This window comes from Ammospiza caudacuta, chromosome 13 (assembly GCF_027887145.1).
Source record: "Ammospiza caudacuta isolate bAmmCau1 chromosome 13, bAmmCau1.pri, whole genome shotgun sequence".
Classification (NCBI taxonomy): Eukaryota; Metazoa; Chordata; class Aves; order Passeriformes; family Passerellidae; genus Ammospiza; species Ammospiza caudacuta.
In genome coordinates this window covers 22116986-22141736 of record NC_080605.1, presented here as the reverse complement: position 1 = coordinate 22141736, position 24751 = coordinate 22116986, and the positions used below count along the sequence as shown (strand labels likewise).

General features: G+C 55.8%; 3 protein-coding genes across 5 annotated transcripts; all 3 read left to right on the top strand.

Moving 5' to 3' along the window:
* The first annotated feature begins 9 nt into the window (after positions 1-9).
* Positions 10-7238, top strand: IST1 (IST1 factor associated with ESCRT-III). 2 transcript variants are annotated; one of them, XM_058813769.1, is made up of 10 exons: positions 10-216; positions 1186-1285; positions 1938-2118; positions 2345-2432; positions 2702-2785; positions 3162-3272; positions 3575-3781; positions 4853-4945; positions 6067-6112; positions 6273-7238. In XM_058813769.1, the coding sequence occupies exons 2-10, from the start codon at positions 1198-1200 to the stop codon at positions 6470-6472; spliced, it is 1098 nt and encodes a 365-aa protein (XP_058669752.1). In that variant the 5' UTR covers positions 10-216; positions 1186-1197; the 3' UTR covers positions 6473-7238. The 2 variants fall into 2 exon arrangements, with proteins under 2 accessions (XP_058669752.1, XP_058669753.1); XM_058813770.1 differs by having other exon boundaries at positions 38-119.
* Positions 6824-10792, top strand: DHODH (dihydroorotate dehydrogenase (quinone)). Its single transcript, XM_058813362.1, is given in 11 exon segments — positions 6824-6863; positions 6970-7096; positions 7098-7323; positions 7505-7699; positions 7998-8197; positions 8425-8507; positions 9061-9248; positions 9714-9827; positions 10095-10248; positions 10322-10481; positions 10600-10792. Coding segments are annotated over 11 exon segments (1542 nt in total). The 3' UTR covers positions 10655-10792.
* Positions 10793-11762: 970 nt separating this feature from the next.
* Positions 11763-21205, top strand: DHX38 (DEAH-box helicase 38). 2 transcript variants are annotated; one of them, XM_058813756.1, is made up of 26 exons: positions 11763-12152; positions 12391-12578; positions 12734-12835; positions 13269-13434; positions 13544-13662; positions 13773-13849; positions 13937-14092; positions 14717-14878; positions 14964-15071; positions 15941-16053; positions 16156-16293; positions 16513-16699; positions 16789-16974; positions 17392-17532; positions 17702-17812; positions 17885-18001; positions 18237-18344; positions 18460-18572; positions 19047-19255; positions 19341-19495; positions 19575-19730; positions 19806-19940; positions 20019-20144; positions 20524-20619; positions 20763-20884; positions 20990-21205. In XM_058813756.1, exons 1-26 carry the CDS (start codon positions 11839-11841, stop codon positions 21072-21074), a joined length of 3690 nt encoding a protein of 1229 aa, XP_058669739.1. In that variant the 5' UTR covers positions 11763-11838; the 3' UTR covers positions 21075-21205. The 2 variants fall into 2 exon arrangements, with proteins under 2 accessions (XP_058669739.1, XP_058669740.1); XM_058813757.1 differs by lacking the exon at positions 17392-17532.
* Positions 21206-24751: the final 3546 nt, after the last annotated feature.

Below are 24751 nucleotides of genomic sequence, written 5' to 3'. Positions count from 1 at the left end.
CCCCCGTCTCCCCGGCCGCCGGTGCGCCAGGGCCGCATTTGCGGAAGCGAATCGGGACAGCGCCCGCCGCGCCAGCTCGACTGTGCCCCGGACTGCGTGCGGGCTGCGCCGGAGACTGGGTACGGAGAGTGCCGGCTATGAGGATCACTCCGCACGCGATGAAGACTTGCGGAAGCCGCGCGCCATTTTGGGTGGCAGAGCTGCGGAGCCGCGGTGGTGAGTCGGGCCGTAGGACGCGTGAGCGGGGCCGCGGGGAGCATTCGGCGTCCGAGAAGCTGACGGGCAGCCTTGCCTCAGGGTCTCCCGCAGCCCTGGGACTCGCCCCGGGACCTGCTCCGCTCGTGGTGTGGGATGTTTTCTCGCTGCTACTTAGCCGGGGAGGGAGAGGGATTTCTCCCCTCAGCCCTCAGGTGCAGCTGCGCCGGTGGAGCTCATGCAGGGCCTCTGCGCACTGTCCGAACTGTCCCTGGGCATTAGGCCAGACGCGGCGAGTCTCGCCGAGCGGCTGGCGTGGCTGGCGGCCGTCCCGGCAGCCGGATCAGGTCATGGCTCGCTCCGCTCTGCGCGGTGGAGCCGCCGGCAGAGAGGGATGGGGAGGTGAGATGCAAACAGAGGTCTTTCTATGTGCTGTCTTTTAAGGAAGCTTTTGCTTGATGAACGGTTTTTGGCAGACAGAATGCTATAATTAAATAATGTTAGGATTTGCTTTCTGTAGGGTTAAGAAGTTGAACTGGTTCCTGGGAGACTAAGCATGTGTTCAGTAGGCAGGAACAGTATGGGGAAGGTGAAACGGCAACTTTTTCCTTCTGATGATGACATCAGAACAACCTTAGTTTCTAATAGTCCTCTAGTTAATTATATAGCTGGTTTATAACTTGTATTTCGATAGGACAGAGGTGGGCTTGGCTCTTCAGGTGACTTTTCCGTTTTTAAAAAAACGTCCAATAAGTTTCCTTGAAGTTCTAAGGCCAGTCCTATTGGTCTTGGTGAGGTGCAGGATTATGAAGTGGGAAAGGCAATAATAAGCACTCGAGGTTCAGTCACTTGTAAATAACTAGATTCGGCATTGGCAGACCAGGGCTTGCTTGTTTGGGGCATTTCTTGGCCTCCCCCGCAGTAAAAGTGTCTGATGACAGACACTGACTGGCAGTTGTTGGTTCCAGTGGCCATCCCTCTTCTCCACAGAAAGTGTTTATCATGTTGGGCTCTGGGTTCAAGGCAGAGCGCTTGCGAGTCAACCTGCGCCTCGTCATCAACCGCCTCAAGCTACTGGAGAAAAAAAAGAGTGAGTATTAAGGGGGCAGGTGTATTAAGTATTAAGAGTGAGTATTAGGGGGAGTATTAAGGGACCCAGGATGCTTTTGGGGCTCAGGAGACTTGAGAAAGTATTTCTGGAGTTGGGAGTACTTTCATGGGCCGAGTATGGAGTAGCTTTTTGCTCTTCCTTGCTGGACCCAGGCCTTAACAACCTGCCCTGGTGCACAAGGAACTGGAAGAGCAGGCTGGCCACAGTGTGGCCTCTGTCCACCTTCCTGGCAGCTGTTGGAGTGCAATTTGTGGGGTGGTAGCTAACAGCTATATTTTTGAGCTCTGTGTGTTAAGAGCACAGTGGAGAACTCCCGGGGTGCTGTGGGAGACCCTCCCCACCTGCCCTGCCCTGACACAGGTCAGGCCTGTGATCCTGGTTAACTCTGTAGGGAGGTTGTAGGTACAGTGTTTCCAGCAGCCTGAAGTCCACTTTCCCTACTCCCACGAGTTAAATGTGCTGGGAGCTGGACACGAGGGCTCTGCCGAGCCATGCCCGAGTGTCTCGTGCTGCAGGGGTTAGATAGGGGAGAGAAGCTGGTGGTGGCTCTATGTGTAATGGGGACTTGTGGGCGGTCTGGAGGCAGCAGCCCAGGCCAGCACAGTGACTGGACTTGGGATGTATGCTGCAGCTGAGTTGGCCCAGAAGGCAAGGAAGGAGATTGCAGATTACCTGGCAGCTGGAAAAGATGAGCGTGCCAGGATTCGTGTGGAGCACATCATCCGTGAAGATTACCTCGTGGAGGCCATGGAGATCCTGGAGCTATACTGTGATCTGCTGCTCGCCCGCTTTGGCTTGATCCAGTCCATGAAGTAAGCTCTGGCTGGGAGGGTCCTGGACTCAGGAAGGGGCACTGCTGGGGGCAGGTCTGGGGTACAGAAGGGCACCCATGTTTGTCTCTCCAGAGACCTTTTCTTCCCCATGTACGGGAGGCTGTGGAGCCCAGTGCATGGGATGGGAACTTAAAGGCTAAGGAGATTGAGGGCAGCAAAGGCTGGGTGCATGGGGTGGAGAGAGAATTGTTTTCTTTGGTTGTAGGGAGCTGGATTCTGGCCTGGCAGAGGCAGTATCGACACTGATTTGGGCTGCACCACGCCTCCAGTCAGAAGTGGCCGAGTTGAAGATTGTGAGTAGGGTTGCTTGAGGAATGCTGCCCATGCAGGGTGGGGGTGATGCTCCCTGATGCTGATGGAAGCCCTCTTCTGGGACTTTATATCAGAGGATTTCATGGGCTCTGCAGATGGAAATCAGATGTCCTTGGAGCATCTGGGGTGGCTGCAGCTGCTGAACTGGAGTGCTCAGTGGGAAAAATGAGGGAGGGAGCTGAGTGGATGTGAGGTTTGAGGTGGGAGAAAGCAGGACTGTGCACCTTCTAGAGTTTCTCTCCTGCTGCAGGTTGCTGATCAGCTGTGTGCTAAGTACAGCAAGGAGTATGGGAAGCTGTGCCGGACAAACCAGATTGGGACAGTCAACGACAGGGTAAGGAACTGGTAGAACAGGCAGAGCTGGCAGAGCAGCCACGCCTGCTGAGGCTTGCTGTCCCTTGGGCCTGTGGCTGGTGCCTGATGCTTGCCATCACTCTGGAGCACAGCAGGTGCTGTGCAGCCAGGGCCCACCTCCATTGGAGCATGGCACTGAGGCCCCAGGCAGGAAGGCCCTGCTCTACTGGTTGAGGATGGGGAAGGGTAGAGTGAATAGAGCCCTGGCTTATGGCTGCCTGCAGCATGTTGTACTGGGTTCAGGGGCCTCCCCACGGCTGCCCGCTGCACCTCCCTGGCTGGGATGGCACTGGTACAGAGCTGTTGGGTGCTGCATTGCCCTGGCTCTACTAAGCCTCTCCACCCTTGTGTTCCAGCTGATGCACAAGCTGAGTGTGGAAGCACCACCCAAGATCCTGGTGGAGAGATACCTCATTGAGATTGCAAAGAACTACAATGTGCCCTATGAGCCTGACTCAGTGGTGATGGTGAGTCAGCCTCAGGATGTGGCATTGCAGAGAACTGGGTAGTCCTTGTGCTTTGGTGTCTTCTAGACAGCCCTAGCATAGCATGATCCTTCTTCCTTCATGCACTCCTGTGGCATGTGGCAGTAGTTACACATGCTACAGCCTGGTTTGCATTCTGTTTCCCATTAATACCACTGTATAGCTGCTCTCTGTTCTGTTGTGTATTCCCATCTTGTCCATTGACAAATGCTTCATCTAATGTGTACAGAGGGCAGTGATCATAAGAGATGTGTTGGTGAACAGAATTCTTCCACCCTTTCCAGGCTGAAGCCCCGCCAGGTGGAGAGGCAGATCTAATTGATGTGGGCTTCACGGATGATGTGAAGAAGGGTGGCCATGGAGGGGGCGGAGGTGGTGGATTTACAGCCCCAATGATAGGTCATGATGGGTTGGTACCCATGCCCGTGATGATGCCTATGCCCATGCCAACAACAAATCCACCCTTCTCTTATCCACCTCCTAAGGGACCGGTAAGTTCCTGGGCCTTGTGTGTTTCCTTTTTCTGTGAAAGACTCCTATTGTGGTGCTTAGCCCTGTGCCTGCTGACTGTACCTGTTAGCTCAGTGTGTCAGAAGGCCATCTTCTCAGTGTGATTCTGCATGGGACAGAGGCTGTTGGCAGTACAGCTGAAGCTTAATCTTGCATCTTGACTGTGGAGGTTCCTACCCGTGTTCTGCAGCCAGCCCTCTTTGCCTTCAGGGAACAGAGGAGAGCAGACTTAACTCCTGAGGCAGTCTTCTGACTGCCTGGCTTTTGTCCAGGAGTTGGAGCTGCACTTTGAAGTTGGTAGGCTGGTAGTGTGCCAGGATTCAGTCAAGGAAATCAGGTGAGTGTTGTGGGGTGGGAATAGCACAGAAAAATGCGGAAGTGCCCTGCCTGCAGACCTGCAAGGGAGAAGACTGAGCCAATGGCTCTTGCAGAGGGTTTGTGGTAAGGGTGGAAGGTGGGAGCTGAAAAGAACTCCTCCGTTCTCTGAATTAAGTAATTTACAGGATATCTGTGTAGACTGGAGAGCAGAATAGTGGGATGGCTTTGAGTCTTAATATGGTCCCAGTAGTGCTGAAGTACTTTTTGTGGAAAATCTGGGCTAAGTATCATCACCTGGCTGTTGGCCCAGGCATAAACATGCTGAGGGCCTGTGCCAGATCTGAGTCCTTGAGGTGCTGTTGTGTGACAAATGAGGGCAACTCAAAGCCTTGTGTGAGCCAGAAACCTCTTTCCTATTCTGGAGTACTGCACACAGAGCCAGAAATGGCAGAGTATTTCCTTTATTGGCCTGGTGCTTCTTGTGCCTTGAAAGGTGAAATGTTTACCTGTGCTGGTTCTTCTAACCTACAGTCCAGTTAGCTGGGTCTGCCTGCTCCAGGTGACTACATCTGTCTTAATACTTGAGAATCCCTTCCTTGTAAGCATAAACTCTTACTCACTTGAATATGTGCCTGCATTTATCTAAGACTCTACTTCCTGTGACTCCCATGGCGGCTGTAGGTGTGTGGTGTCTCAGATGAGTGGTGTGCTGCATGACTGATCTCTCTGTACAGGAGAACTTCAGTGGCCTGCCAGTGGGGACCTACCAGCCTTTCAGTAACATCCACCCCCCACCAATTCCAGCAAACCCACCCACATACGAGTCCGTAAGTGCCTGAGATGAATGGCTATTGCAGGCAGCAGAGGGGTCCTCAGAGTGCAGTGGTAGCCACAGAGAAGGGAAATGTTTGTAAAGTATACTAAGCTAAGCTTTCGGGCTTTTGGGGTGGTGCTGGCATTGCTTGCTACTGTAGTGAATCAGGGAATGCACATGATGGAAGGATGACTTGTGGAGAGAAGTTCTTCGTTCAGCTCTGTGCTTTGGCTGCAAAGGAAACCCAAGATTTCTTTTGCTGCATTGTTAAAGTGGTGTTAAACAGTTAATAAGCAGAATCCACAAGTTCTGTTTTTTGCAGTGTGAAGAGTTTATCACCTTGAGTCTATTTAATTATGGCTTTTGAACTAATTAATGGCCTGGATGGCAATTTTGACTGACACAGATGCTGTATGTTTAGAGACTCTTCCTTTCACAGACTTTCCTCAGTCCTTGGGGACAACAAAGCAGAGGCTGGAGACTTCCCTTTCTACGCTTGTCTCTGCTTTTGTTGCTGCAGTTTGTCATCATGCCTGCCACTCTGCTTTTGGTGACATGCTGTTGTTTTTGCATTATCCTGAGTAGGGAGGAGCACAGTTGAGCATTGTGGTGCTGACACTTTTGTGTTCTTAGAGGTGCAGCAGTGCAGGTGAATTGGGTAGGAATGGGTGTTGAGGGCTGCAGCATGCAGGGAATAAGAAGCTTTACTAGCACAGCTGTGTGTGCCATGAGCCTTTTTCCCAGACAGACTGAGACCCTGCTGCTAGTCGCAAGGGCCTGTCAGTGGTTTATGGAGAAAGGCAGCAAGGAGCTGTGATGACGTGGATGAAGAGGGCGGTGTTTTCTCATTGGTGGCCTTGATAAATATTTCAGACCTGATAGTGGATACACTCGATTGATCCAGTTCAGAATATGGTCAGTGAAGCTACTTTAGTTGACAAGGAGGGAGAGAGAAGCTGAAGAGCTGCCTCTGTTTTGTGGAAGAGAGGCACATTGTTGTAAAGCCACGGCTGCCTGCTAGGGGTGGGGAGGAGTGTGCACTGATCTGCCGGAGCTGTGCCTCTGAGCTCTGCTTGTGTGCTGGTGTGACCATGCCTGGTGGCCAGAGCTCTAGTAACTGAGAGTCTTTTTCAGATTGATGAGCCTAACGCTGACAAGGATGCTGCTGCACTAGTGCCTGGTGAGTATGTTGAGGTTTGGAAAAGCTTGGATATTAGGGGCTGTTCTGAAAAACCCTCTGGTACTGCCCGTTGCTGGAATGACTGTTCTTTGTGGGGCTCTGTTTGGCCCAGTGAGTGTATGCTGATGGTGAGGTGCAGTGATACTTCTCTTATCAACAGGGCCTGAGCCCAAGCCAGAAGCTTCTCCTAAACCAAGAGCTGGAGCTCCTAATAGCTTTGATAACTTTGTACTGCCTGAATTGCCATCTGTGCCAGACACACTGCCAACAGCATCTGCTGGCGCCAACTCTTCTGCCTCAGAAGACATTGACTTCGATGATCTTTCACGGAGATTTGAGGAGCTGAAGAAGAAAACGTAAAACTTCCTGGGCTGCAGGAAGGAGGGGAAGGAGATGTGTGATATCTCCTCTCTGAAACAGACTCTCTTTGAAATTGGTTTCCTGTATTAACCTCCAATGAACATGCTCTTCTTTTTGAGCTCTCTTCCTGCTGTACTTACACCAAGTGCTGCCGCTTTCCTGATCTTTGCTGTTCCAGGAGATGAACTGTGAGGAATGTTGTGAGAGTGAGGCAAGGAAGAACCCCTGTCAGTCTGGGTAGCTGTATGGGGAAGCTGTGCATGATGTTCTGGGCACTGTTCCTGGCTGCCTCCATGATGACTCCATGCCTGCCAGCAGAGGCTTTCTCTTGGGGAGCCCTCGTTGGCCTTGATGGCGTTCTCGATGGAGTTCATGTGCAGTTTGCAGAAGGGTAACAGTGTCTGCCTGGGCCTGTTGGGTGTGTGACTAGCCCCCGCGAGGGCAGAGCTAGACAGGCTGTGCCGCTGCCTCGGGGTTTTGATGCGGGTGCTGAGCAGCTGTGGCCCGTCGAGGTCTGGAGGCAAGGCACAGAGGGTGGTCTGATGGGATACGCAGCAGCACCTTGTTTACCCTACCCGAGTCGCGGTCGAGGCATCCCGGGACTGTAAGGTATCTGTTGGTGACTCTGCAGCCGTGCCGCGGCTGCCGCTGTCCGTGTCCCGTTCCCGTCCCTGCCCTGTTCCCGGGGCTCGCCCTCTGCCCCTCCTTCAATAAAGCGCGGCCCGGGCCTCTCGTCGCCGCCCCTGTTGCGCCGCTATTGGCTGGAGCGGTACTGCCTCGGCCAATCACAGAGGGGGTCCCCGGAAGTGTCCTCGCGTGGCGGGCTGAGCGTGATGGCGGCGCCGCTGCGCGTGAGCGGCCGGGGCCCTGTGGGGAGTCGGGGCCGCCCATGGGAGCCGGGGCGGCTGGAGCGGGCAGTGCCGGGGCGGGACGGAAAGGGACGGGTGGTGCGGGGTGGGGAAGGGAGGAGATGGGCTGAGTGCGGTTGCGGCGGGGAACCGTGGCTGGTGCGCTGCTAACGCCCTGGCACAGGGACGGCTGCGGGCGCTGGCGCTGGGAGGCTGCGGGCTGCTCCTGGGATCGGCGCTGGCGGCAGGCGACGAGCGGCTGTACGCGGCGGTGATGCCCGCGTTCCGGGCGCTGCCTCCCGAGGCCGCCCATGGCCTGGCTCTACGCGCCGCCGCCCTCGGGCTGCTGCCCTCCACCCGTCCCGACAGCCCCGCGCTGGTGCGTCTCGAGGGCGGCGGAGGAGGAGGGGGGAACTGCGCGGGGAGCAGGGCGGGGAGTGGGAAGTTCGGAAGGGCGCTCAGAACCGAGGGCTAAGGGCTGGGTGGCAGAGCCCGGCGTGGTGCGCAGGCGGCTGCGTCCCGTCGAGTCCCTGGCGGGCGACGAGGCACCCTCGGCAGGCACCCCTTTAAGGACGCCGCGAAGGGCAGGGGAGGCGGCCGGCTCTGTCGGGAGGGGGGCTGGAGTGAGGCCTTGGCAACGGTTCCTGGAGTCTGTGGGCTCTGCCCCAGCCCCGCAGGAGGTGCGAGTCTTCGGGCAGCGATTCCGCAACCCACTGGGCCTGGCTGCTGGCTTCGACAAGCAGTGTGAGGCTGTGGACGGGCTGTACAAGATGGGCTTTGGCTTTGTGGAAGTGGGGACTGTCACGCCCAAGCCCCAGGAAGGGAACCCGAAGCCCAGGGTCTTCCGGCTGGCAGAGGACGAGGCAGTCATCAACAGGTGGGATCTGAGGGCAGCTGCTCTGCTGCCTGTGTCTGCCTACAGTCTGCCCTCCGTGAGGGAGGGTGAATATTTGGGTGGCCCCACGTTTTTGGAGGTGTGGTGGCTTTTGGTTGGATGTGCTGAGCAAAGCTGCAGAGACCACACATCTGCCTCATGTTTCTCACGTGTCCTGTTCAGGGCCTGCAGACATAACCCAGCCTTGAACTGCCTCTGTCCTGGTGCAGGTATGGATTCAACAGCCATGGCCACGTCGTGGTGGAGCGCAGGCTGCGAGCCCGCCGGGAGACACAGATCACGCTCACTGCTGGTGAGACAAGCTTGTAAGCCTTTGCTCTTGGTGTCTGCAGGGTAGGTTTGGGCAAATCCCAGGTACCTGTAGCCCAGGATTGGTGTGTAATGCCAGTATCCAGGCACAGGAGCACCTTGGCTGGAGGAAGACTTGGACAGCTCTTGGGGCTATAGTGTCACGCCTGGTATTGTGACTAGACACATTTCACCTGCTGTTTTCTCTGGGATCAAGCTCCACTTGCTACTTTGGGGAGGATGTGTCTGCTAACATAGCCAAAGCCAAGAGGACCCCAGCAGAGCAGGTCCTGTAGGCAGCCTCTGCCTGGCTGAAGGCTGTGGTGCTGGGAGGTGCTGACTGGGGTGGCTGTGGCAATGCTCCTGTGGTTGTAGGACAGTCCCAGGCCCATCCTCATAAAATACATGGGCTATATATATATATATATATATATATATATATATATATATATCCTCATCTTAACTTTAGCTGGTCATGGGACCTCCTTTTTTGGGTGCTCTGGACATTGGGTGGTGGTTGGTCCTGCTGCCCTGGTTCAGCTGTGTCTGGGTTGCAGCTGGGATGCCTCTTGGAGTCAACCTGGGCAAGAACAAAAGCTCTACTGATGCTGCAGCTGACTATGTGGCTGGGGTCCAGACACTGGGCCCTTTGGCTGACTACCTTGTTGTGAACGTGTCCAGCCCCAACACCCCAGGGCTGCGGGACCTGCAGGGCAAGGCTGAGCTGCGGGACCTGCTGAGCAAGGTAGATGCCTCCCCCACAGCCAGCCCAAGCACAGCTAGAGCACTGGATGCACCCCATTCTCCTGGCAGTAGCTGCACTGCTGCAGCCAGTGGATTTACCCGGCACAGGGAGGAATGGGGGTGGCTTTCCTGCATGGTGGGCAGGACCACTGAGATGTCCCTGTTGGCTGCTGCCGTGGGCTGTACTAGGGCACTGTATCCCAGCAAAGGGCTCAGGAGCAGCGAGGCGTTGCCCTCTATTTGCTCCTGTAAGAGGCGGCGAGCCATCCACCCCACAACTTCAGGCATCACTGGGGTCCTGTGCCTGCTGTGTGCTCCAGGCCCTGTGCCAAGGGTGCCTTTCCTGGTTTTGCTGCCAAGTAGAGGAGCAGGGCTCTCCCTGTACTGCCTGTGGTAGTGGGTGTCCGTAACTCCTAGCTGGGGCAGGAGGCCTCTCCCTGCCGTGCACTGCCATGTGCATCGACAGGTGCTGGTGGAGAGGGACCTGCTGCCCTGCAAGCAGAAGCCAGCCCTGCTGGTGAAGATTGCCCCTGACCTCACTGCACAGGACAAGCAGGACATCGCCAGCGTTGTCTGTGAGGTGAGGAAGTAGGAAGAGAAGGCCACTGGAGGCAGGACGATGGTGGTCCCAGCAAGTCACGTCTCGGAAGGACACGTATGCCTGCAACTCTCTGGCTGCTATAGGGATGGTGTCCTGGGTTGGTCAGAGTCTGTGAAGGCCCATGTGTGTCACCCAGGCAGTGAGGGGCAGCTTTGGGTTACATGCTGGGTGCTCCTGACCTGGCAGGAGGGGAAGGGGAGGTCGGGCTGCTTCGGGAGCTGTGTCCTCACCCTACTGCCCCTGCAGCTCGGTGTGGATGGGCTGATAGTGAGCAACACCACGGTGAGCCGGCCCAGCGGCCTCCGGAGCCGGCAGCGCACGGAGCCCGGCGGCCTCAGCGGGAAGCCCCTGCGGGAGCTCTCCACGCAGACCATCAGGGACATGTACGCTCTCACTCAAGGTGAGGGCCCGGCAGGGCTGGGGGCGCCTGCCGGCGCTGCCTGTGCCAGCCTGAGCCAGCGCCCTGCCCTCAGGCCAGGTGCCCATCATTGGCGTCGGGGGAGTGAGCAGCGGGCAGGACGCCCTGGAGAAGATCCGTGCTGGAGCCTCGCTCGTGCAGCTCTACACAGCGCTCGTGTTCCACGGGCCACCAGTGGTGGGGACAGTCAAGCGCGAACTGGAGGAGCTGCTCAGGTGAGTGGAGGCCAGGTACGTCCCCAGAGAGCCCCTGATCCTAGCACAGCTCAGGACAGCTGTGTGCTGGTGCCTGAGCAGTGCCAGCCCAGTCCTAGCACACACCATCCCTGGTTAGGGAGCAGGGCTTCAAGAGCGTCATGGAGGCAGTTGGAGCAGATCACCGCTGCTGACAGGCTGCAGAATGAAGGTCTAGCTGGGAGGAACCGTGGCAGACAGGGATGGGTGTGACAATGCCAGTGCTGGGCACACTGGGACTGAGATGAGGTCCTGGTTCCAGGATGTTCATGACATTGCTGCTTTTTCAGGGCTGTGTTTTGGCTTCCCTGTGGACAGCAGAACTGAGTGTCAATAAACATTTGGCTCACCTGGTCCTCTGTGCTGCTCTTGGGACACCCCATGGGCTGAAGGGATGCACCTTAGCTCTCCTCAGCTGAGCAGAATCAGCTCTCCATGCTGCTCTCACTTTCCCTGGTGAGAGAAGCCACCAGGGTAGCTGAGCTCTGGGCTGGACTAAGTGCCTCCGGCCTTCCCTGGCAGAGACTGCTGCCTGAGGCCAGGCCCTGGGGTGGGAGGGAAGGCAGTGATGGTGCTGGGTGCCAGGACACAGCTGTTTTGGAGATGGCTGCAGTCATGCCTGTCAGCTGTGGAAAGGGCCTGATCAGAGGTGCTGCTGTTTGTTGGTTTTGTCTCTGGGATCTCTGGTGCTGACTTTTCCTTCACCCCGAGCTCACTGCAGTCATGTCGGGCTTTTCCTGAGCAACAGCTCGCCCTGCACAAAGCATTCCCTCAGCAGCCTCTCACAATCCACGCTGCAGAGCAAGACTGCACAACAGCACTTCACCAAAATTGTTTACGGCTGCCGGGAAGCTCGGCACACTGGCTTCCTGTCAGGGCTTGGCAGCTTCCCGGGAGCCTGGTGCTAAGCAAGGTGGGGCTGTTTGTGCTCTTCCTGCTGGGACTGTGCTGGCTGCAGGCACCAGGGGCAGGGGAGCTGGAGCCCACGCGCTGCGCCAGGGCGAACGAGGTGGTGAGAAAAGGGGCGAGGAGCCAGCCCCACGCAGGAACGACCTGCAGGAGGAGACTGTTATGAGCTGCCCCACTGTCCCGTCTCGCCCGTCCGCGACTCCGTGACCACGGGGACGTCGCGTAGCCGGAAGTCGGCTCCGGCAGGGGGCGTGGCCTGTCGGCACTCTATGGTGGCGGCTCTGCCATAGGCTCTGCTCGCCGTCTCTATGGTGCGAGGGGCTAGAGCGGCTCCTCCCGCCGAGCACTGTGGGGCGGCTATGGCGGCGCTCCGGGAGCCGCGTTACCGGCGTTGAGGGAACTGCGGGGCCCGCGCAGCGCTGCGGCCACGATGGAGGCGGGCGAGGAGTCGCTGCATCGGCTGTCGGGGACGGGCCCGAGCGGCGAGGCGGGCGGGCTGGTGCTGCGGGCGCGGGGCGCCGAGCAGCACGTCTTTAAGGCCCCGGCCCCGCGCATCTCCCTGCTGGGACTGGACGTGCTGGCGGCGCAGAAGCGGCGGGAGCGGCAGGAGGAGGCGGCCGGGGGGAAGCGATCCCGTGTCGCATCCTATAAGGACTGGGAAGATGGCCGTGACGAGGCGGGCAGCGCCGAGGAAGAGGAAGAGGACGAGGCCAACCGGAGCGACCGCAGAGCTCGCAGGAACAGGTGGCGTTTGCGAGGGAGCCCCGGGTGCCGGCGCTGGCCGCGCCCGGCCGGGCTGGCAGCGCAGCGTGGGCACAGTCGGTGACAGGCGGGGCTGCGGCCGCCGGTGGGGAGGAGGAAGACTGCGGGGGACTGCGGGGCGATGTGGCACAGGCTTCGACTGGAGCTGTACGGGACCAGCCGAGGGGCAGCTGTTGCTCAGCACTTCTGAGCATTTCTCCTCTCTGCTCTGCCTGTCCAGACATTACCGCTCAGTCCACGTGGAGACACCTTCCTACACAGGGGGTGTAAGCGAGGAGTTCCTGGAGCGCAGCCGGCAGCGGGAGAGGGAGCGGCGGGAACATGGAGTCTTTGCCTCCTCCAAGGAGGAGAAGGAGCGGAAGAAGGAACGCAGTAGGGATCGGGACCACGATCGTAAACGAGACCGTGGTAATTGCTCAGAGACCTTTGTGTGCTTCTTGGTTTGGGTCTGGGTTTGTCCTTTGACTTTTTTGTAGCCTTTACTAATGTTTGTGGTGATTTTTGCAGCAGGCTTGCGAAGCCTGTTTGTGCAATAGGCACCTGATCCTATTTTGTTTTTGCAGAGGAGCGGGACAGGAGTCATCACAGCAGATCAGAGAGGGACGGCTCATCAGAGCGGAGCAGCAGGAGGGGTGAACCTGAGAGCCCCCGACATCGGCCCAAAGGTGGGAGTGGGACCTGGTAAAGCTCTTGTGTGAGACCTAACAGGGTTTGGAGTTTTTTATGCTTGGAGTTTTTGATGCTTCCTGCTGTTTTTCCAGGACAGGGGTGATAGAAAAGTTCATACCTTGTAATGTTTGTGGTTGAGGCAAGCATAAAACTCCCAGCTCAACTCGGATCTGGGAGCAATGTGCCAGCTGTGCATGTTTGAAACTCTGGCAGATCTTAGCAGAGATCTCAGTGGGGTCTGATCTGGGTCTGTGTGATGGAAATATGATCCTTTGAAATTCCTTGGAATCACTAGGTCAGTCCCTTCGCTTAGAGGGAGGGCCAGTGGGCACCCTCTCTCCATGCTCCTTTCTTGAAAAATGTTAGGTGACTCCAGTGCCCAGGGCCGCTGCTGGAGCAACAGGTGTCTAATCCCGTCTCTTGTACCAGATGCAGCCACACCGTCTCGCTCCAGCTGGGAGGAGGATGATGGTGGCTACAGCAGTGCCCATCGCTCACAATGGGAGTCTCCATCTCCCAGCCCTTCCTACAGGGACTCAGAGCGTGGCCACCGGCTGCCATCGCTGCGGGACACGGACCGTCGGGAGCGGGACAGGTACCGGGGCCTGAGGCTGTGCTCTGGGCTGTGGGGCTGCAGAGGGGACTCTGTGTGTGTGAGAAGGCTCTGGCTGGGCACCAGTCCCTGCCACACTGCTGTGTTTCAGGTCTGTGAGGAGCCGGTACTCTGATAAGACGCCGTTGCCAACCCCATCGTACAAGTACAACGAATGGGCTGATGACCGGAGGCACCTGGGGGCCACGCCGCGCCTGTCCCGAGGGAGAGGTGAGCAGTCTGGGCTGAACTGCCCGGGGTGGGCAGTGTGGAATCCCCTTTCCTGTGGCACAGAGCTGGGGTTTCCTTGGGAACATTCTGGGCTCTCTGGCTCACTCCAGGGCGGCGCACAGAAGGGGCGGAGGGCATTGCCTTTGAGACGGAAGAGGAGCGGCAGCAGTGGGAGGACGACCAGCGGGTGAGTCTGGCACGGGCCGGGGGCTTGGGGCCGCCTGGATGGGGATGGGGATGGGCAGAACTCAGTGCTGCACCTCTCCCTTCCCAGCAAGCTGACCGGGACTGGTACATGATGGATGAGGGCTACGATGAGTTTCACAATCCTCTGGCTTACTCCTCTGAGGAGTACGTGAAGAAGCGTGAGCAGCACTTGCACAAGCAGAGGCAGAAACGGATCTCGGCACAGCGGCGGCAGATCAATGAGGTAAGGCCAAGATGCAGGGTTGGCTGCTCTGAACTCGTAGGGTTTGCTGCCTCTTGAAAGATCCACTTGTTGAACCCTTGCTCCCAGGTGGAGAAGGACACTCTTAGGCCAGGCTGAAGGAATGCTCACAGGGAAACTGTGGTTGAGTTCCCCTGGAAAGCCCTGCCCTGCAGCTCTTGCATGGGCAGAATTCCCAGTTGGAGTGGCTGGTGGATTGCAGTGTCCAGGGCAGCAGAAGTGCAGAGGACCATGTTCCTGCTGTTCTAAGTGTGAGGTACATTACTGGGGCTGTCTGCTGTTGGCCCAGTGGATGCTGGGGACAGCTGCTCTCTTTACATGAGCAGGATGGTGTCCAGGCTTCCTGATGTATTCTGACTGCCTTGCAGGCAGTGTCTGTCCTGCATTTTCTTGGGGACAAACCTGTTGACCATGTGTTTCGTGTGGGTAGTTTCCTGTACTCTACTCCTTCCAATTACTGTTCCGTCCCTTTTGTTTACTTTGAGACTCACTAGGTTTGAACCATCCTGTTGCCAGTGCAGAGCCCAGGCCCAAGTTTGGTGTTCTAGTGTGATGTCTGTGGCTTTCTGTGGGGCTTCATTGTGTTTGATACGTTGTTTCCTGCAGGATAATGAGCGCTGGGAGACAAATCGCATGCTGACCAGTGGTGTGGTCCATCGGATTGAGGTGGATGAAGATTTTGAGGAGGATAACTCTGCTAAAGTGCATTTGTTGGTGCACAATCTAGTGCCTCCTTTCCTAGATGGAAGGATTGTCTTCACCAAGCAGGTAGAGACTGTGGCTGAAGGCACTGATGGCAGGGAGCCCTGTACATGTGAGGCCTTTTTAGTGAAGCAATGCCTTTTCCCTGCAGCCAGAGCCAGTCATCCCTGTGAAGGATGCCACCTCGGATTTGGCCATCATCGCTCGGAAAGGCAGCCAGCTGGTGCGCAAGCACCGGGAGCAGAAGGAGCGTAAGAGGGTATGCTGCAGCCCTGTGCCTTGCTGCCTGCTGTACACCCTATGTAGTTCCTCAGAGCCTTGTTTGGACTCTGCAGCATTCAGGCTTTGGCAGCAGGGATGATAAGGAGTTCATATTTTTGTGACCTGGGACATCCTAGCAGCCCAGCTTACTGCATTGCCTCGCAGCAGCTGCTGTGGTGTGATTTTCTTGTGCGCTGCCTTGGGACATGAATCACCATGCATTTGAACATTTGGATTATGGGAGAAGGAAGCAGATGGAAGAATGCCAGGTAGCTTAGGGAATGTCAGCCGGCAGTATGGCAGCAGGATTTACCTAGTCACGTCTCAGCAGAAGAGTTGTGAGGAGAAGTATGGGGTAACGTAGCAGGTTAGTTTTTGGGGATGTTTTCTAGGGACTTTTTCTAAAGCTCACATAATAGCAGTGGGGAAAATACAGGTGTGTTCCTTGTACATTGAAACTGGGCTGGATTTGACCTACTTAAATTATGAGTGGAATGGTGGTGGTAGCTAAACTGGCAGCAGAGATGGGAGAAAAGCCTGTTGGCACTTGGCAAGGGCAGGAAGATTATCTCTGGTTCACATCTGTTTAGGTTTAAGTTCAAATTTAATGGAAGGGTCAGCAGCTGGAGCTATTTTCTTAGGAGGCAGTTGGTAATCCTTTGCCTGAAGTCTCTGTATCCATCTCAGTGCCTTAAAATTCTGCTTCAGTTCATTTGGAAGAGGGGAACCTGATGTAGGAGTGGAGTGTGTGTTCTGCCTTGAGGAACTGGGGTACTAATAGCCTTTTCTTAGTCTTAGGAGTAGGATTGGGGAAGAATTTTGTCTGTGCTTGCTGTGGCAAAGTTATGCTGTTCTCTCTCCTTCCAGGCTCAGCACAAGCACTGGGAGCTAGCAGGCACCAAACTGGGAGACATAATGGGGATCAAGAAAGAGGAGGAGAAGGACGAGATGGTGACAGAAGATGGCAAAGTGGATTACAAGTAGGGGCTTGTTCTGAATTACCCTGCTCAGCTGGTAACGGGGGCTACAGGCATAGCAAAGTGTGTGGAGAGGCACTTTCCGGACTTGCGGTGTTTCCTTAGAACAGAGCAGAAGTTTGCTGAACACATGAAAGAAAAAAGTGAAGCCAGCAGTGAGTTTGCCAAGAAGAAATCGATCCTGGAGCAGAGACAATACCTACCCATCTTTGCTGTACAGCAGGAACTGCTCTCCATCCTCAGGTATGGCTGCCAGGGCATCCCCAGGGCATTGGCCTACGTTTGGGAGCTCCATTGAGGAATTGTAGAATCATGACCTTTGGGAAACTGTACTCTGAGGAAACAAAACCCATTGCTTTGTGTTTGCTCAGCTCTCCCACCTGACTAGGATGATGCTTAGCTAGAGAACACAAAGGCCCTCCTTTGAAGGTGTATGAAGAGATACCTTTTCCTTTCCCTCAGAGACAACAGCATTGTGATCGTGGTGGGGGAGACAGGGAGTGGGAAGACAACTCAGCTGACACAGTATCTCCATGAGGACGGCTACACTGACTATGGCATGATCGGCTGCACGCAGCCCCGCAGAGTGGCTGCCATGTCGGTGGCCAAGCGGGTCAGCGAGGAGATGGGGGTGCGTCTGGGGGAGGAGGTGAGTCTGGAGGGGAGTGCAGGGGTACCACCCCATGACAGAGAGCGCATGGGACTGTTGGAAGACTGCTGGTATCTCTGCCCTGCCAGGTGGGCTATGCCATCCGCTTTGAGGACTGCACGTCTGAGAACACGGTGATCAAGTACATGACAGATGGGATCCTGCTCCGTGAGTCGCTGCGGGAGGCTGACCTGGACAACTACAGTGCCATCATCATGGACGAGGCGCACGAGCGCTCGCTCAACACTGACGTGCTGTTCGGGCTGCTCCGGGAGGTGGGTGTGATCCTGGGCTGTGGCAGCAGCAGGGGCCGCGTCATCTGGGGCAGCCCTTCTCTGACAGGACTAGGAGAGGGAGGCAGAGCTGCCACATCTCTGCGCTTGACTGCTCCAGCATCCTGGTCCTTGCATCTGGGGGGTTCAGTTTTCTGTAATGCTACCAGAGTCTTGATGGCTAAATGTCAGAGCTGCCTATGCAGAGGACTTTGCTGGATTAAGGTTTCCTGGACTGAGGCTGGCGGGTCTTTTCAACTGCACTGACCATAGAACATCAGTGTTGCCTGGCATGCACAGCCAGTGCCTCTGGAGTACAACAGAAGCTCTGTCCTGTGCCATTGTCTCAGTAAGAATGAAAACAGCCCACAGCCATGCAAAAATGTGCCTTCCATATTGTTCCTTTCATCTGCTTCTTAGGTGGTCGCCCGACGCTCGGATCTGAAGCTTGTTGTTACTTCAGCCACCATGGATGCAGACAAGTTTGCCTCCTTCTTTGGGAACGTTCCCATTTTCCACATTCCTGGGCGAACTTTTCCTGTGGATATTCTTTTCAGCAAGGTGTAGTTAGTTTTGTGCTGTTGGCAGGAGGGGATTGTGACCTAGCTGTACTGTTTCTGAGGGGGACACACAGGACAGGGGAAGAGCGGCTGTGATGTGCTACAGTCTTGTACGTAGGACAGGGCAGGTAAGGATATTGGTCCATATTAACCTGGGCTGTGCTGTTCAGACCCCACAGGAGGATTATGTGGAGGCTGCAGTGAAACAAGCCTTGCAGGTCCACTTGTCTGGTGCTCCTGGAGACATCCTCGTCTTCATGCCTGGCCAGGAGGATATCGAGGTGAGTTGGAAGGACAGGCACTATCCTACCCCATCGTTTCAGTCTGATGTTTTCACCCCTCTTTGTGTCTAGGTGACCTCAGAGCAGATTGTGGAGCATCTTGAGGAGCTGGAGAAGGCACCTGCGCTTGCTGTACTGCCAATCTACTCTCAGCTGCCCTCAGACTTGCAGGCCAAGATCTTCCAGAAGGTGCTGATGTGTGCTTTGTGATTGGGGTGGGGACAGGGAAAACTGCAGCAGGAGACAGTACAGAGCAGGAGTAAGAGGTGTAGATATATGTTAGTATTGCACGTGGAGGGTGAGAGAAAGCATGTATCTCACCCCACTTCCCAGGAGTCACCTCCATCCATCTGCCACTCTGCACTCCTCCTCAGTGGAGCAGAGCCATGCCCAGGGGTGTGACTGACATGCGGTGTGCTTGCAGGCTCCTGATGGGGTCAGGAAGTGCATCGTTGCCACTAACATTGCAGAGACCTCACTGACAGTGGATGGTATCATGTTTGTGATTGACTCTGGCTACTGCAAATTGAAGGTGAGCCAGGGTTTTCTATACTCTCTGTCTCTAGTTTCTGGGGTAGGTTGAGGGAGTTCTGAGGTCACGATCCAGCCTTCCCCTTACTTCTGTGTGACTTTCTTGTGCCCTGAAGGTTTTCAACCCCCGTATAGGCATGGATGCACTGCAGATCTACCCCATCAGTCAGGCCAATGCCAATCAGAGGGCTGGCCGAGCTGGCCGGACAGGCCCAGGCCACTGTTTCAGGTAGGCATGTCACTGGTGTTCCTGTTGTATCCTCAGCCTGGCATCAAGTTATGTAGATCTTTTTCTCACTGGAGCTGTTCATTATGTTGAACTTTGGTGGGGTGTGGGCAGTCGGCAGGCCTGAAGGCTTTCTTTGGACCCAGTCCTTCTGCAGAGAAAAGGATGTGCTCCACTTTCTTCCTATGCCCATCTTCAATTGTGGCTGGTCTGCCTGGATGCCACTGAGATAAGAACCAAGCCAAAGGCCTTTCCCCGGCTGTGCTGTGAGACCAGGGAAGGGCTGTGCTTGGTCATGTGCTGTGCTGCAGCCCAAATACCCCAATGTGATGGGGAGACCCCACTTTGGCTGGACTATTAGTGGCTCCCGAGGGTCCTGCTGTTGGGTGCAGGGCTGCTGCCCTGTGCCAGGCTGGCATGTCTGTAAGGAGCACAGTGGCCCAACAGGAGGAGCATGCTCTTGGCCTCTCTTCCCAGGCTCTACACCCAGAGTGCCTACAAGAATGAGCTGCTGACGACCACGGTGCCTGAGATCCAGCGCACCAACCTTGCCAATGTAGTGCTCTTGCTCAAGTCCCTGGGTGTGCAAGACCTTTTGCAGTTCCACTTCATGGATCCGCCCCCTGAAGACAATATGCTGAACTCCATGTACCAGCTGTGGATCCTGGGGGCCCTGGATAACACAGGTATTGGCAGCTGGGGTAGGCTGCCAGCCTATGGAACTGGGGCCTACCCAGCTGCTGATCAGTGATCCCTGTTCTGTTCCTACAGGTGGTCTGACCTCTACAGGGCGCCTCATGGTGGAGTTCCCACTGGACCCTGCACTCTCCAAAATGCTTATTGTCTCCTGTGACATGGGTTGCAGCTCTGAGATCTTGCTTGTTGTCTCCATGTTGTCAGTGCCTGCCATCTTTTACCGGCCTAAGGTATGAGATGCTGCTGTTCCAGCAGCTCAGGGCCCTTCCCCGCCCTCTGACTAACACATGTTCTTTGCTTACCCTTCAGGGCCGAGAGGAGGAGAGTGACCAAGTGCGGGAGAAATTTGCTGTTCCAGAGAGTGATCACTTGACTTACCTGAATGTTTACCTGCAGTGGAAAAACAACAGCTATTCTACCCTGTGGTGCAATCAGCACTTCATCCATGCCAAGGCCATGCGGAAGGTGAGGCTGTGGCTGTAAGGCTGGGGGAGACAGCCTTGTGCAGAAGAGGGATCTGACCGGCACACACCTTTGCAGGTGCGGGAGGTGCGTGCCCAGCTCAAGGACATTATGGTGCAGCAGCGCATGAGCCTGGCATCCTGTGGTACGGACTGGGATGTTGTCAGGAAGTGCATCTGTGCTGCATACTTCCATCAGGCTGCAAAGCTGAAGGTGAGAGGTGTCTGAGCTGCCTGGGGGCTGCAAGGCCCTGCCTGGGAACAGGTGGCCTAAGCACATTTGTCTTTGCAGGGCATTGGGGAGTATGTGAACATCCGCACAGGCATGCCCTGCCACCTGCACCCCACGAGCTCTCTGTTTGGCATGGGCTACACACCAGACTACATTGTGTACCATGAATTGGTTATGACTACCAAGGTGAGCTTGAGCTGAGGGCTAGCAGGAAGGGTGATGAGTTCTCCAGGGGAGATGGGAGGGCTTTGCTGTGAGACTGAGATCAGTCTGAGTGGCAGATATCAGCCTTTTCCATCTATACCAATTAGACATGTTGGTGTCATCTGTTTGTCCCTTCCTGTTGTTTTTCTCTGGCTTCTGTGGGACATGTTTGATCCTCCTTGTGGTCAAATCCAACCTGTAGCAGCTTCTGAGGCCAGGAGGAATTGTCTGGAAGGGGTATGGTCTCAGCCTGAGAAGTGCCATCAGCAAATGGGGGAGGAATGGAGCTGCTATGGCTCTGGGAATGGTGCCTAGGCCCCAAGAATGCCATCCTGCTATCCTAGTCTATTTGTCCCTGCAGGAGTACATGCAGTGTGTCACTGCTGTGGATGGCGAGTGGCTAGCAGAGCTGGGCCCTATGTTCTACAGTATCAAACATGCCGGCAAGTCGCGCCAGGTAAGTATTCTGTCCTGGATGAGCTGGCAAACTGCAGGCCCTCTGCATTCTGCTGCTGTGTGTGTGTGTTTTGACATGAAGGGAGCAAGCTTGTGGGCCTGCAGGGAGTCTGCTGTCCCTGACCTGCTGCTGCCTTGTTCCAGGAGAACCGGCGCCGTGCCAAGGAGGAGGTGTCTGCCATGGAGGAGGAAATGGCTTTGGCAGAGGAGCAGCTGCGTGCCCGCCGGGAGGAGCAGGAGCGCCGTAACCCGCTGGGCAGCGCAAGGTGCGTGATAGCCCTGCCTGCCCACGGCTTGCCTGCTTCCCTGTGGGAGTTCAGGTGCAGGAAAAGGTTGCATTTTCCATTAACTGCCCTTGTCCTCTTTGACAGATCTACTAAAATCTATACCCCTGGGCGAAAGGAGCAGGGGGAGGCCCTGACGCCACGACGCACCCCAGCCCGCTTTGGTCTCTAAGAAGGCACAACCTGTTGCTTTGAGGCCTAAGGTGGTGCCCACCTACCCTAATCAATGTGTTCTGAGGTCTCTACAGCTTGTAGCCCTGGAAGGCTTTGGTGCTTGGCACTAATTTTATTACAGAACGGAAAGAATTTTATTTGTTTAAAGGTTGTCAGTCTAGTCCTTTCTTTGTTTTGCACTGCTTCTTGTCCTGGAAGAGGTAGCTCTGGTAGCTCTACCTCCTGGTGGAGGTAGCTCTGCAGAGTCATGCAGGGCTGGTGCTGTCAGGTTGTTGCCCTGTAGAACCTGGAACAGGGCACAAAATTGAAGTGACCTGAAGGACAAATGCAGCCTGTCCGTGTTTCGAGCCTGGCCCATACCCCTGCAAAGGCAATTCTCTGAGGTGCAGGAACCTCCCCAGATGTGCCAAATTTTGGCCACTCTCTCACAGTTGGAAGGACCATAACCTTTCCTGCAGCCCCAGACAACCCTTAGTTCCACGATGTGACTCAGCCCTGCCTGGGGCAGCCCCACCCTCCCACGGTACTGGCACTGCCCCTCCCTGTCTGAGGAGCACCTGCTGCCAGCAGGAGAAGCCTAGCCTGGGGCTCCTGGAAAAGCAGGGCAGAGCTCTGTGGGACTGAGCCCTCTCCTCAGCAGCACCTGATCCTACTGCTGCCCGCAGCCTTCCTGTGCCATGCTCCTCACCATCTTGTGTCCCTGGCATGCTGTGCGACACTACTCCATATGCCACTGTGAGGTCACCCGGTCCTGGGCATCATCCTCAGAACTGGTCCAGGACATGGCAGCACCCCTGTGTCAGGGCAGGGCCTTGCCACCCTCATGCTGCCCCTGCACTGTCCTCAGGCCACGCTGCTGGGCTGTGGCCAGGGCCAGGTGACAGTGGGGATGGCAGCGCTCAGGGCTGTGGCCTGTGCTCAGCCACCCACACAAGGGATAGGGCTGAGGGGACCTACTGCAGGGGCACATAGTGACAGGGCCATGGGCCACAGGCCCCGGGGGAGGCTGAGTGTGCACAGGAAAGGCTGAGAGTGCGTGTCTGCTTGTCCTGCCCTGCCTGGGGCCACGCCACAGCGCCCAGGTGAGATCAGTGACAGGGGTCTCTGGGTGCCAGTGGTGGTGTGAGCATAGGCCTGCTGCTGCCTGCGCTGGTGACACGGGGCGCTCTAGGCTGTGTGTGCTCCCTTGCCAACACTCAGTGCAGTTTCACAGGTACGTGTTTTAACTGGAAATTTCCAAGGCTGAACTGGGCCCAGAAGGTGAACGCAAATGTACCATAGCAGAAGTCATCAGTTGCCATGACAACCTGCTCCACCAGTGGGTCACAGTCATGGGTGATGGGATCAGGCACAGCACCAACAGTCCTGTGAGCAGGGCTGCTGACCCCCCCTGCTTCCAGAACACAACTGAATTTGGCCACAGTTTCTGCCACTGCGAGGAAATAAAATTTCCCTGCAGACTTCAGTCTTGTTCAGGCAGTGACAGCCAGGGCACAAAGCATCCACTGTGCGCAGAGCCTTTATGGGACAAAGCCTTGTGCCATGTATGCTGCACTGTGCCATGTTACATGGTGCTACAGGCAATGCTGCTCTATACCACAGAGGTGCCACACTGTGCTGAGCTGCAGGCAGCGCTTGCCTTGAAGGGGTCAACACTGCTCCAGCTCCTTGTGAGCGTGTGGGGCAGCCCCACGGCCCTGACCCACAGCTGCCTGCCCATACTCAGCTGGTGCTGGGAGGAAGGTGGGGGTCAAAATTGGCCCCTCTGCTGTGTGAGCACAGTCCTGGGGGTGGGAGTTGTCTCACTTTAATTACTGCCGTAATGCTACTCTTTTCAGTGCCACCTTAATTGAAATTAAACAGCTGCCATGTTCAGGCTGGGACAAAAGTGAATCCTTTTTCATTCCCCTCCAGTTTAATGAAGACTGACATGCTGGGAGCAAACAAAGGCGATCCAGCTGCTGCCTCTTGCTGGCACATGCGTCAGCAATTACCGGTGACCCTGCGGGCCAGCACAGACACCCCGAGCACCCCGCAGTCATCAGCCCCAGGCAGCCCAGCCCTGGGTCTTGGAGAGCTCCTGCCCAAAAGGGCTGTGCAGGGAATGGGGTGCCCACAACACGGGGCATGCCAGCATGGGGGTCTTAGTGCCCAGGTTCTGTATCCAGGCTTTCACTCTATCTGTTAAGAAGTGTCTGGCCACCAACCATGACCCAGCATGGCCTCTCACCCTCCCCATGCTACCAGGGTCCTGCCATCCCTGTGGGCTCACCCAGCTTCAGCCTGACAACGTTCAAAGTCACCAACTAGCCCATGCAGTGCCTCAGCCTCAAGCCAGGGCAGCAATGTCAGCCCAGGAATCCTTTCCAGTCTTGAGGTTTTTTCTGTTTTAGGACCAGGATTTTGCTTCATGCCATTCAGTACATTAAAATATGCAAAATGAGGTGCTGCTACAAACCTCATTAACATCCGCCTCCAACATCATTAAGATGTTTCCAAGAAAATTAATTGAGAGACTCATTAAAAATAAATTAAGAAAAATGTGTTGCAGAGCGCCTGCTCCAAGCTCGTAAATCACGGCTCAGAGCTCCAGGCCGCTGCACAGGCAATTAACGCCAGCCAATTTGTTTTATCCTGGCTGCGAAAATTAGAAAGCAGACATGGAGATTAGATTAGGCATGTCTGTCAAGCGGAACTTGGAGTGAATATTTTAGGATACAAAATGGAAATCAGAAAAACAAAGCTGGTACTTCATTCGGGAGAGCTGGAGGGCAGAGTGGCTGGGGTGGAAGGAGGTTTGCATGTTCTCTGTGCCATGGCTGTGTGTTGATGACACCCATCTCGTGATCATGCCACCAGCTCCGTCCTCCCCTGCACGTCGCCCATCCTTGGTGGCTGCGCAGACACCAATCACCTCTCTTGGGGTGCATGAGCTCACAGTGAGAGTTCTGAGCTGCTGTGTGACACAGCCCAAGCCAACACGTTGCCCGTATGTGCTGATTACACACTTGGATTAGCAAACAGGGCAGCTGGGTGAGACCACTGCTTGGGCCTCCATCAGCTTTAGGCCATTGGTGCCCCTGAAACCACTTGATATTCATGAACCAAACTGCAGGGCCCCTCTGCAAAACAAATGCTGTGATCCCTGTTTCACAGAGATGAGCCAAAGAAGACATGACTTAAGGTGTTGTTTGTACTTACACGAATGCACAAGCAGCTCGTGCAGCAGCTGCTGCACTGGCATATCCTAGTATCATGTGGGACACACTGGTGGCTGCTCGTGTGGCCAAACATCCAGCTGCAGTGGTGGCATGGCCCTTCATGGCTGTGGCAACCTGTGTGCTGCTGGTGCTCATGGTGCTGGGGGACCATGGAGCTCTAGGAAAGGCTCCAGAAGGAGTCATGGGCACTGCACAACTCAAGTGGCGTTCTGTGAGGGGTTTAGTGCAGAGCAAGGCGTAGTTTGGTCATACATCAGAATGCAAGAGGAAAGTGGGAACAGAGCAGACAAGGCTCTTGTATCAGCAGGCAGAAGTGCACCCCAGTCTGATGTCTGTGAGATGACACAAACCAAACTGAAACTGGAGTTCAGCACAGAGAAATGGTTACCCCTTGGCAGAGCAAGTTGGACACTGTGGATGGGCCATCCATGGCCACTTGGAACCAAGTCTGGAT